Source organism: Anarhichas minor, unplaced genomic scaffold (assembly GCF_050575085.1).
Source record: "Anarhichas minor isolate MPS153535 unplaced genomic scaffold, ASM5057508v1 ptg000040l, whole genome shotgun sequence".
Taxonomy (NCBI): domain Eukaryota; kingdom Metazoa; phylum Chordata; class Actinopteri; order Perciformes; family Anarhichadidae; genus Anarhichas; species Anarhichas minor.
The window spans coordinates 8,630,455-8,643,404 of NW_027466486.1; the positions used below are offsets into that span (position 1 = coordinate 8,630,455).

A 12,950-nucleotide genomic window follows, 5' to 3' on the forward strand; every position below is an offset into this window, starting at 1 on the left:
CTGTAGCGCTGCTGAGTCGTTTCTTCTTCACTATGGATCTTGTCCACCATCTTGTGGTCAAACGTCAGTACTGCAGGTACAGACACGACACAGTACCAGGTGGGTTTTCTTTTCTTTATTTAATTAAACTTATAAAAGACAGCTTGTCTTCATCAAAACTATCTGTCACAGTGCTTATCTCAGTGAGCGATAGATGAGCATGGAAGTTAAAAGTTAATGTAAAACACATCATATGGATCATGTAATTAATACATTCTAAATGGAAATAAAATGAATTAAACCACGGATACGATAATAAATAAAAGAAATCAAAATAATCAAAATAATTATGATAAGCATATAAAATAGCATACAAATTAATCTCACAGCACTTGTCATATTTCAGTCATATTTTTAAAATTACTGAAGAAAAACTTACTTTCATAAAGATAAAACAATGTATGCAATTGATCATGAATATAGTCACATTTAAGAAACACTTGAAAAGTTTTTTTTAAATGTCTAAAGGTTTACTTAATAAATGGCGCAATAGTAATTAAACCCACATAAATAATGAATGTGTGAGGTCAGTGTTTTAGTTTAGTAGTCAGAAGAAATTAATGCTGATCAATTAGCCACAGAAAAAAAGCATATTTTTAAACTGACAGAATCTCCACTCATATCTGGATAAAATATAACGAGGCTTCTATAGGAAGTCTCATTCTTTAGTCACCGTCTCCATCTAGTGGTCGAATACTGTACTTCACTCTCTGACCTGAGCAACACTTGTCTTTCTTGGCACGCTTAGGCTATAATTTACCCTCAATGTAAAATACAAAATATTTTAGATGGAAACCATCAGCTCATAAAATATACACGAGTCCTGCAAATAGTAACGTTATCACAACATCTGGTCAAACCAACTGCCTCAGGGCCCGAAATCCTCAGGGTCCCAAAGAGCCAGGTTCCCTGTGTGGCAATTAGTCAGCGGTAATTTGATGGGGCATTCTTAAATATGATTGGCCTAATAGATCTAGGTTTCTGGCACGTTTAGAGCTGCTCAAAGACCTGTTACATAACCGGCCAAAAAAACACTTTCTACATTTCTGTATTGAAATGTTTGTCCAAGTTTTAGGATCTACTTTCTCTTGCTCTCAGAGTCTCCTGTCTCGGTGAGATCGACACAGTCCTTGACTTGCTGCAGGTCATCTGACCTCTAGCAGGCAGCTTCATCTAAGATCTGCTCTGTCGACATATTAGTTTCCCCCCACAACACAGGACATCTTTTCATCTCACATTGTGTCGCCAGCGTCTGTAAAAACAAAGGCTCCTTGCAGCTCCAGTCGCAGGCGGAGGGTCCAGGCTGACATTAGTCCTCTTTGTGTGTGCAGAGCAGCCCGATGATGTGAACGCTGGCTGACTTCACATAATTGCCTCACATTGTCTGCATTGTATCTGCTGACAAACAGCGGATTTGTAAGCGAAGCAGACGAGCCAAGGTTGGAGCGATGTATCGATTGATCGGAGCCTGGACATGATTTTAAAGCAGAACTAAACGGGGCCAATCGATGTCTGTCTCGTGGAGGTATAACTTGAAGAATATCAGTAGCCTATGAACTCCAGTCGTGGTTCAATCAATACACCTACAGTGTAGTGACTTCCTTACATGTAGGGCAATTATTAATTTATTAGTAATTATAGTATTTTAAGTAAGCCACAGTAAAGATGCCTCATCATCTACCAAAAAGTACAATGTATCTGTAAAGAAAATGTATTAAATTGAGTTAGTACATTAACAATAAGGTTTACCTATTTATGTGTTGTTACATATGATTATAGGAGGCACAATAACATTTTTTTAATAATGTATCAAATGCATCAGATTAGCATAAACACACACTTATATATGCTTTAATGTCGAACAATCACATTTGGGAGTCCACATACTTTTGGCCATGAAGTGTATAATACTATGAAAGGTTTTTGTCTTTGAAAGGATGTTATTATGTCTAAATTGCAGTAAGAAATTGGTCAATCTATAGAGAAACGGAGGAGAAGCGAAAATGTGAAAATAAACAGAATGGTTAATGCGGTTTCGCTCTGCGGGAGAGACTGACTACACGTGATTAAGCAGACGATACTGTACACACGGTTTATTGCACAAGTGAAACACTAACTTGGGATGTTACCCAGACAATATCAATGCTATCACACTGATATGGAACGGATATTATGGAACAGTGTATTGATGAAGTAGCTCAACTGTGTCTCTGTCCATGGTACTGAAAGTCTCCTGCAGAGAATCAGCATTTACTGACCCTATAAAGCTATCTTCTATGGAGTATGGCTTCCTCTATTTAAATTTCAACTGGAGCCTTGGACGTGCATTGTGTCAAACCCCATCTTTAAATCTAGTCAGGACAGCTACTACTGAGAGGACACTTCATTTCCCTCAGTATTGTTTCGAGGAATTTGAAAGGAGTTTACGTTTTACAATCACACTCAAACTACACATGAGGTGTTTTTTTTATATGCTTCTGCTAATCTTTAGAGTAAATATCTTTAAATGTGGCGATTTAAAAAAGGTTGAAATAATTATGAATCGCAAGTTAAAGTAAAATAAAATGCAGGGATCTTAGAGTATTTCTGTGACAGAATAGGCGTCTTTGTAACAGCGGTTAGAGCAGCATCAAGGAGGATAGAATTTAATGAAAGTGTTACTGAACAGTTAAGGCTAAATACATTATTAAATAGGATGTGGATGTTTTTTGTGTGTGCTTAAACGTATTTAGATAGGTGGGGGAATACTACAACATTACGCCTAAGAGCAATAGGAAATACATAAACTCACTTAATTGTTCTCAGTATGTTTGGTTTGGATTTAGTCCAACAGGTAAAACTGGTTAGGTGCTTGGGTGAAGTATAGTGTCCAGAATCTGATATCTAACTTCATATTAGATTGTTCCGGGATAAATGCATTAGGAATGCTTGGTAAACTTCGAGGATCCCTGCAGATCCATGTGAGACATCACGGCCACCAGGGGGCGTCTCTGGTCTGCGGTTTCATTCTTTAGAGAGCAATTCAGTGAAGCCTTCAGAAGATAATGCAGCTACACACAAATGAGATAGTTTCTTATTCTTTGCGAAGAAAACATTTCTGATGGGAAGAAAAACATCGGCCGGGTTACAATAAGGTGCACAACAACCTCGAAATAGCTGCATTTCCAAGGGCGCGGAGAATAGCGGGTTTTTAATACATGTTTTGATATAAATTCATTGCTTTTCGCACAATGAACTGACAGAAATAAGAAAAAACCCGCAGTTGATTTCTTTGGTCCTCGGAACAAGCTATTTTGATGGCGATTTTTTATTTATACCACACAGTGAGTTCAGGTTTAACCTTGTAAACAACAAGCAATGGGGGTTACAAAATAGAAGTTGCTGGAGTGCGGATGGGATGGAGAGTGTTTTAGTTTGAAAAGGATGAGAGCAGAGAACAAAAGCCCTGCTGAAAAGGACAAGTTCCCCCTGCTGAGTGACCGCAACAACTTCAGGAGACATGTTGAGAGGGTGAAATGTGACGGCGTGACAGTATCACCGTTAGCCACACTGCTGCAGTGTTTTATCATCATTGTATTATTATTATTATTATTATAGTTATTGTTATTACTATCATCATTGTCATTATTATTATTAGCAGTGGTGAAGGATCAGGTGGAAGTATTCAGATATTTTAAGTAAAACAAAGTGTAGAAATACTCAACTCCCATTTAAAACTGAAGCATCAAAATAAACTGCATTATATTATTATATTATATTAAAATGTGTTTCAGTTTGTCCTCCCTGCATTAATAAAGTGTGCAGAATATTAGGAACAGCTCTCAATACAATGCAGTCCAGTACAACATCACTACGACTGCAATGTTAAAACTAATACAACAGTTTTAACAAAGACTGAACATTATTGGCAACATTAAAGCAGACTTTAAGGCAGACCAGTCGCTTTTGGATTGCTGCAAGAATCTACAAGTGTACCTAATAAACTGCTCACTGAGTGTATTTTCTATTAATAATCTCAATCTGCAAAGAAACAAAAAACCTGTCAGATAAATATTAGTTAAAAGTAGAATATTTTAAATTTAAAAAGGTTATATATATATATATATATATATATATATATATATATATATATATATACACATATATAGCCTATATACACAGCATCAGAAAAACAAGCACATCGCTGTGGATGGAGACCAGCTCCCAGATGAATCAAATCACTTTTACTGCAGATTGTTTGATCCTGGGCTGACTGCATTACATGGACGCAGCAGGTCCAGATGAGGTGTCTGCAACGACATTAAAACACTGATCCCAGATGTTGTTTTTTTAACTGGTATATTGGACAAACCATTGTTTCTGTTATTATAATACTGTGCAGACCGGACGTTGAGCTACCAATACAAGTTGTTTGAACAGCCAACCAATTGAGCAGCCTGCATGGCGCTGGGCACGTTTAAACATACTCCCTCTGCAGGATGTGGTGTATCTTGTTTAGTGTTTAAAACGGTTGTTATATAGAAGTTGTAGGCTACTGTGCCATATTTGTTTTTAGACAGACAAAAAGCAGGTGTTGGAGGTAGCAGGCTCTTCGGGTAAGACAGTCTAGGTTGGTCCTTCAGCTGCTTTCAACATTTATTTTATTGTATGTCTGATGATCATCTCGTCGTGATTGAAAATGAATGGAATTCGCAACATATCATTCTAGCAGTGTCAGGACGGGTACAAAGCAGGGGGGCGAGAAAGTACAGAGCTGCGGTAAAAGAAAACACACAATGTCAGCAACACGTGGTGGTTGCATTTTGGAAACTGGGAGATGACACTGAGAGGGTGGACGCTGCAAAGTTGCTTGACTACGCTGTCACATGTTTGGCGGATATGTATATATATTTAATATAGGGTTGGTTTTCTGCGCCTGAAAGAAGCAACGATGTGAAAGGTGTCCTCGCCTTCATCCTCACAGTTTGGAGAGGAGACAGTTGGACCGTTTCTACAGTATCTGTGACCTTCTTTCTGCTTCCTCTCTGCAGGATAGTGTTAATGAAAGGTTATACTGTTTGCCACCCTGCAGCTTTTAAATGCATCTCTTCTGGTTAGAGAGTCTGCCCTGTGGGACTTCTCGGGACTCTGTGCTGCTATAAAAGAATATAAACACTTCAATCGTAGCATTGGAAGTGGCAGTTTAAGGGCCTCTATGCATTTACTTTGTTTGTTTTAGCAATCAATGTAGTCCTACTTGTTTCTTTTTTGTTTACTCTTATTTGTTTTTAATTAGGCTATTGTTCTTATATCATTTAAAAGAAGCAGCTCCAAAGCAGTTTTAATTTAATAAAAATGCAGTACAATTACCATTATTAGGCTATTATCATTATTTTTTTTAAAGTATTACTAGTATTGGTCTTGCGACTATCGTCTTAGTATAATACGTATTTAGTCTGGTACACATTTTGTGATCAAATGAAGTATAAACACTCTGAGGTTTTATTAAAAATAAATATGTAGTTTATAAAATACAGATGCTCTGCAGGCATATCGGCCAGCGCAGGCTGTCATGTACATGTGCAGTCATTTATCCTGAACAACTTTACCGCAGAGTGTGTGCACACTGAACCGCACTGACAGATTCAATAACAAAACAGACGTATAGTCAAGGCTACAGCCTGCCATTCAGCACATCACAACCAAAGCTGAAAGAGATATGCAAGTTAAACTCACTTATCTACTGAGAACCCTTAACTTGTCAACATACTCTGAAGCTGAAATAGACTACTTGGTGAAGTTGCCCAGCAGATAGATAAGATGAAATGTTTTCTCAACAAAGCCGAGATCACGTTGGAGCGAACTATATTCAATCCTCTTTTAATTTACTGAAGCATACTGCTGCGCCTATGGGCCACTACAAGCCAGAAAACAATCAACTGGTAATTAAATCCTTTTAATAGGCCAAGCCATACGCTCAAACGGTACGTATACATACGCGCGCGCACACACACACACACGCGCACACACACAAGAGAAGTTGTGATTTCCGTGCCCCAGACTATACCCTCACAGGAGTCTTTTCTTTGGAGAGGGACCCGCGGTCGCTTCCCTTTACAAAACAGCAGCAGGGCCCCTTTTGTCCGAGCAGGGACCCCAGACCCATCATTAGCACTGATTACCGCTGACCAGTTTGACAACCGTATTGACTGCGAGAAAGACTTTTTCATCTAGTCCCCCGGTCGTCCTTATTTTCAATAGAAACGGAAATATTCAGCCATTTTGTCCCCGTGGTTTGAAAGAGAAGCAGCAAAAATAAAAAATAAAAAGAATACCCCCCTCCATTTATTTCCATTCACTTGTTTCCTCTCTCTCTCTCTCTCTCTCTCTCTCTCTCTCTCTCTCTCTCTCTCTCTCTCTCTCTCTCTCTCTCTCTCTCTCTCTCTCCATACACATTTAGCTTCCGTGTTGTTCAAGCTGAAAGGCTTTTGTCTGTCTCAGAAGTTACTGTAGCCTAATTAATAGCAAATTGGACGAAACCATGTGTCTGTCCCATCAGTTGAAGCTCAACTTTAACTTCTGGTTTAGTCTGCTTTACTCACTTTGTTTCTCACCACATTGAGACCTCCGTGTATTTGTTCTGATTAAAGTCTATTTGTAAGTCTATTTGTAGTCCAGTATAGAAATGTTCACCAATGCTGCGCAGCTAGATATATTTTACAGACATTGTTTTCAACCTGGAAAAGAAGAATTAAAGATTTCAGTTTGGAAGGATGCTGCGGATATACGACAACAAAAAAAAAACAATATTGAATATTATTGCCTTCCACAGAAAAAAATAGAGTATATATTTACCCCACTAGAGGGAAAAAATATTGTTGGAATATTGTGATGATTCGTTTAAGTGTGAACATTTAGACTAACTGAGGGAGGGAAACTGCTGTATCAGCACATAAACAAGCATGTAATAAAATGGCAAAACAAGAAAAGACAAATAAGCCTTTTAGTCCAAACAGATATATGTGTGTGCATTAATGCTACACAGCATATTATAATGATTTAGCCATAATACATCTGACATGATGTATTTGCACCATAATGGTTTTCTCAATCAAAGCCTTTCTTGTGGGAAATGGACACTTGCAGAGAGTTAAGAAGCGTGTTTTCTACATCTCTGTCCTCCTGCACATTTCTACAATCTGCTGTGTTTTGATCTCCACGATCTCTCTCGCAGATCATCCGGGTTAGCGAGTCGGCCTTTCTGTGACCTCTCGCTGTCACCCTGCATTACACGACGCAAAGCATGTTGGCCAATTAGGCCTCGCTCTAAAACGTGTCAGGGAATATAGCACCGTGGTGTTATAATCAGAAAAAGTTTTGTCTTCATGAAAACATCGAAGAGGATTTTATATAAAAATGTTAATATTTAACAATTGTATTCATGACTGTCTTTTTCCCCAAACAGCAATGAAAAAATAAGACTAAACGCGATACTCTATTGATCAACAATTATTTTATTAAGTTATCTTTACTTTTCTTCTTTTTTTTTTACTGAAACACATTTTTCACTAAAGCGCGCATGCTCAACAGGTTCACCTGTGTACAAGGTACGTATTAAAAACACCAAGCAAATGAAATATGAAATTCGAAGAGACAGAGCAGATCGTTTTTAAATAGGCAAATAAACATTATTTATAAAACTTTGAAAGTAAAGTAAAAATATCACAGTTCTTTTTCAACATGAAATACCCACAGAGAACAGCAGGTTAGGCGCTCGAATGCCTTCGTCCCCCTCTTTGTATTTTTTTTTCTTCTTCTTTTTACTTTTCATCTCGGGGCGTTGGCTTATTAGTCCGTCAAATAGGTTTCGTCCATATTAAGTTCAGTTATCCACACGTGGGTCAAACGCAAAAAAAAAATGGAGGCCTAAAAGGAAAAGGACGGGCAGTCCGCCGCAGATCACAGATCCCCTCATGTTTTTGGCACCCGTCAAATATCAGTTTGTGTGTGTGTGTGTGTGTGTGTTTTTTACTCAACGCAGGCACTAGGACTTGTTTTATTGGATTGTCTTTCACTCGTATCCCCCTTTAATTCATCAACGCCGTCGATCTGCCCGTCAGATGTCACATTCACTGTCGCTGGAGGTGATGGAGATGGCCGAGGCGGCTGCTTTGCTGGACAGACTGGCCTCCGGACTGGACGAGTTCCCCAGGCGGTCCACGGTGCCATCGTCGTCCGCCAGGGAGCGAACCGAGCCGCCGGACAGGACCTGCTGCTGGAGCCTGGGCAGAGGACACGAGACAAGACAACATTACATTAACACGTCTGTGCAGAGTTTATTCTTTACAGTATAATAATACAAAATAATACATTCTGAAAACAGTTTGTAAAAAAAAGATGAATGAGGAAAATATTTCAGATATAATAAGATTAGTTTCCACTCCTCCCGATGATCTTCTTTAACTGAGGGTTATTTTTTAATGTATTTATGTAAGCATCATTTTTTCTTTTGGATTGTTAAAAAAAAAAAAAATCCTGAAACAAAAAGGAACTAAACAGATGGTCTGCTACCTCAACCCTTTAGCTGATTTTTTCACCTTCACGTTTATAAAACACACAATATATGACATTTTATTACGTAAAATATTTTGGGGGCTAACAGTTAGAAATATTCCGAATACAAACAAATAGCACTGCATGGGATATTTTATAATGTGCAGGCAAGATCGGTTATTTACAATAGGCTAAACTAATACAATTACAGATGGTGTGTCATTTCACGAAGATCTCACTAATTAATGTAGGCTATTGATTACATTCACTATAAACTGGGAAATGGTGGGCTGTTTTGGCTGCATTAAACATGACCAATACAGCAGTGTGACCTCGACCCACACTGCAATAGGCCCTTTAACAGATCGACTACAATTGTTATTGGAAATTAGCATATGATATATTCAAATACATTTAAAATATTAGACTATCATTATCGATCCTAAATATATTCGTTGGCTTATAGTGCACTAACAATTAAATAAGAATACACTAACATGTGCATGTTTAGCTCACTCTTCATGTTAGCTTAAATAGTGTTCTGCAGCACTGTGTTCATCTTATTCATGACAAATAAATTAAAACCATTTATCCAGAGGTTTGCTCTCCCAATAATCTAAAATGATATGGGAAATAGTTATTTTGTTATTCTCACCACTGCTGGCTGGACATTTTCAGCATTTGAATCCATTTAAAATATAACGTGATGTCAGACACTGCGAGCAGCATTAATTACAATAGAAAAAGCCCCCCTGACTTTACGATTATTGAACAATTCAGAATCTAATATCGAGAGAAATATAAGAATTGATGTGCTCCAACCAGCGTGGGTTCCAGTGTGTTTTGCTATATTCAACTTAAAGACTATTAAATCACAGGATGCATACATAGAGTCAGGGTGCAGGGCATTTGTTTTCTCTTTTCTATGGCCAAATACTTTGTTTTGTGTTGCAGATATTGTGATCAGAAACCGTTCAGAGACGCATAGCTCACCTGTTCTTCGCAGCCGCTGCTCTGTCTCTTTGTCTGCGATTTTTGAACCAGTTTCCTACTTGTGTGGGTGTAAGTCCTGTAGCCTGTGCAAGCTCCCTCTTTTTACTGGGATTTGGGTAGGGATCCTGCAAATACCATTCTCTTAACAAATGCCGGGTTCTCTCCTTGAAGCAATGGGTTTTCTGCTCTCCATCCCATATGGTTCTAGGTAGGGGGAACTTCTTCCGCACCCTGTATTTGTCCACCGGCCCCAGCGGGCGTCCACGCAGCTTCTCAGCCTCCTGGTAGTGCGCTTCGAGCCACAGCGCCTGCAGCTTCGTGTGGGACTCTTTGGTGAACTTGTGGTTCTCCAGGATGTGGTAGAGTTCACGGAAATTGCCGGTGTGGAAGGCGACGACTGCCCGGGCCCTCAACACCGACTCGTTCTTGTTGAGGACCTCGCAGGCCGCCGGCGCAACGGGCAGCGACCAGAGGAAGCGGCCGAGGCGCTCGACGTCCCCGCTCTCCTCCAGAGTCTCGCAGACCCCGGCGACCTGCTGGGGGCTGAAATTCAAGATGGGCAGCTGAAACATGGAGGCTTCTCCCGTGTTTCCCTCTCCCCCTCCTTTCTCCTCTCTCTCTCTCTCCTCCGTGTCGAGTCCTCCTGCGTCTGCTTCTCCGCGCGCCGAAGCAGTCCAAGACGAGGCAAACCCCAAAGTTACACCGAACCAATCGTCTGACCAGCCGTGAAAGACGCAAACACCAAACGCCGCGGAGGAGGAACGATGCTGCGTGGGGGCCGGCTACCGCATCCTCAGGCTCGGCAAACTTGGCAAGCAAAACGGGGCCGAAGGTGCGAAAACATTAAAGCCGGAGCCACGATGTATTTTTCAAAGGTGGGCTGGGATTGAAAGTACGAAAGAATTAAAACCGGTGCCGAGATGTATTTTTTAAGGGGGGGAGAAAAAGACAGTCAAGCCCCCTCCGATGATTTCCTATTGGACTTGGCAGATTGGCTGCCCGGTTGCCATGGATGCGCGTCAATCACTGTCAAGTTGGACCAATCGGGCGGAAAGGAGAGCTCAGCGCCTCCCTTTTCAAAAATAATATAAACATTTTGACCTTTTTGCTTCGCGTCTTCAAACGTTTAACTGCCCCGTCGTGCTTTCCAAACACCCCTCTGCCTTTGTGTTAAAGAAAGACTCTTCAGTCTATGTAGTCAAGTGCCAAAGCAGGCAAACACGCTCAGCTCAGTCTCCCTTTAGAGCTCTTGAAATGGGCTTTAGGGTAGCCTACACAGCAAAAAGACACAGCCCGCTGACTAGCATCCCTGCACTAAAAATCAGTAGATAATATTATATAATTCTCAACTGTGTAAATATGATATTGTCTATTCGATGTGTTAAGCGTGGGCTATTCAATTGTGGCGTTTATAGACCTCGCGCATAGGCTTTCTATTAATCTACAACCATTTAGGTTTATACTCCTATAATATTCCAATACCATAAGCCCACGTGGCTAAATGTTTATATGCAGTTTGAATGTATGTCTTCGCTTTAAAATAAGATTAACCTGCAGTTCGTTATGTTTAATACTCATATATCCTAAGGCTTATATCGATGCTGATTTGTAGAAATCATTAAAAGGGTCAATGTGTGGCTTTATTTCAACGGGGCTGCGAATTTGAAGCCAATTCACTTTCGCAACCTTGACCAGATTTTGTTGAGGCTTTCTTGCATTTTTCAACCGCACAAAAGTGCTAATTTATTAACCATAATAAATTATATCAGAGCCCGAGCTATGATGAAGTATGCTCTTTTATGTGGAGCATGACAAAAATGCTCATTTTTTGAAAACACAGGCTAATTGATTGCTGTTATATTGGCAGCAGTGAGTGTGTGTGTGTGTGTGTGTGTGTGTGTTCGCGATGGTGATCCCAGCAGACTGGAGCTCATACAGTTGCTTATATCCGCCTTTATTTACAGTATGCTTGTATCAGTGTCGGCAGCATCAGCGCAGAGAGGCTGCCTCTGTGATGGCTGCAAAACATAGCAGGGAATAAACGTGATAGTTGTTTATATAGGATTATCATGGCCCTGCCAGGCTACTCGGCTTTAGTATCAGACACACTCCGTTTTGTGCACAGGCTGATTTAGTAAATAAGAGGGCAGATAGATAGCGCAGATGGTTTGAAGTGTCGGGTCAGATTATTTCATGGCTGGATACAGTAGTAAAGTTCATTCTGACGGAAAAGCCTGATATTATTTTCACAGATCCCCCCCCCCCCCCCCCCCCCCCCCCACACACACTCTCTCTCTCTCTCTCTCTCTCTCTCTCTCTCTCTCTCTCCTCCCTCTCTCTCTCTCTCTCTCCCTCTCTCTCTGTCTCCCTCTCATGCACGCGCACACTCAAGCTGAATCCCCCTCGGGCTCTTTTTGCATGAATTATAGACTCTTGATGCAGGGTTATGAAATGCCTTCTGCACAAGAAGCTGTTCCTTCGCTTGCTGGTTTACTGGAGACAGCAGCATCATAAAAAAAAAGAAAAAAAAAGAGCACAATAATTAATTTGCATATAACGTCGTCGCGATGATGTCTGTCCGCTTTGACAAACAAATAGGCTGCATCCTCTTCATAAATATACCAATTTATAGCACATGGAGCGGCAACTATAAAGAATTAATGAGCAAATTAAGACGATTGTGTCTATCGGTGTCGCCATTCATTCCCCCATATTATTACATCAACCGGTAAATATCGGTAAATAAAGGATAAGACCTCCATCAGATGCTGCAGTGGAAGTAAATTCCGAGGGCGACAGACAAGGTGCTGGTCTGAAATATTTAGCTGCTTGTAAATATTTCATCCCTGCAGGCTGCCTGTCCCAAACTAAATTTACAAGGAGTGCAATACTTTTTCTAGGAAGCGCGCATCAATAAAATATAGACGAGTTTTGGATCTCTTAAACGGAGGGCTGGAAATAACAATTGTAGACTATGCTCTGTAAACCACACCTCTAGTTTATACGCTGTTAAAACATTTATAGAAGGGAAAAAAATAATTGTGAATTCGTGTTTTAGTATCGCTGCAAAAACAAACAGGTGCTACATATATCAATCGAAAAGCCTATAGGGCCTTTTTATTCACTTATTATAGTAGTTTTTTAATTGCTCGCATTCTCCTATTTTTTAATGCAATACTCATTTTGCCTTCCATATAAAATTATAAATATATGCCATTTTAAATATAGGCCAACTCAGAGTAAGCCGAAGTGGTAAACTACCCAACCCGTCCAGGCCTATGTCACTGTGTCAGGAGATAGTAGGCCTCCTGACACCAATATCTCCGCACATTCAGCACCGCAACACAGTGGATCTCATTCAAACATCTTTTTTTCTCTTTTGTTTA

The 12,950-nt window shown here is 40.1% G+C and overlaps 1 protein-coding gene across 1 annotated transcript; it reads right to left on the minus strand.

Moving 5' to 3' along the window:
* Positions 1 to 7,516: 7,516 nt before the first annotated feature.
* On the minus strand, positions 7,517 to 11,819 carry LOC142968514 (homeobox protein SIX6). Its single transcript, XM_076108413.1, has 2 exons — positions 9,565 to 11,819; positions 7,517 to 8,300 (listed from the first exon to the last, which is right to left on the minus strand). The coding sequence occupies exons 1-2, from the start codon at positions 10,134 to 10,136 to the stop codon at positions 8,135 to 8,137; spliced, it is 738 nt and encodes a 245-aa protein (XP_075964528.1). The 5' UTR covers positions 10,137 to 11,819; the 3' UTR covers positions 7,517 to 8,134.
* Between the last annotated feature and the right edge of the window lie 1,131 nt (positions 11,820 to 12,950).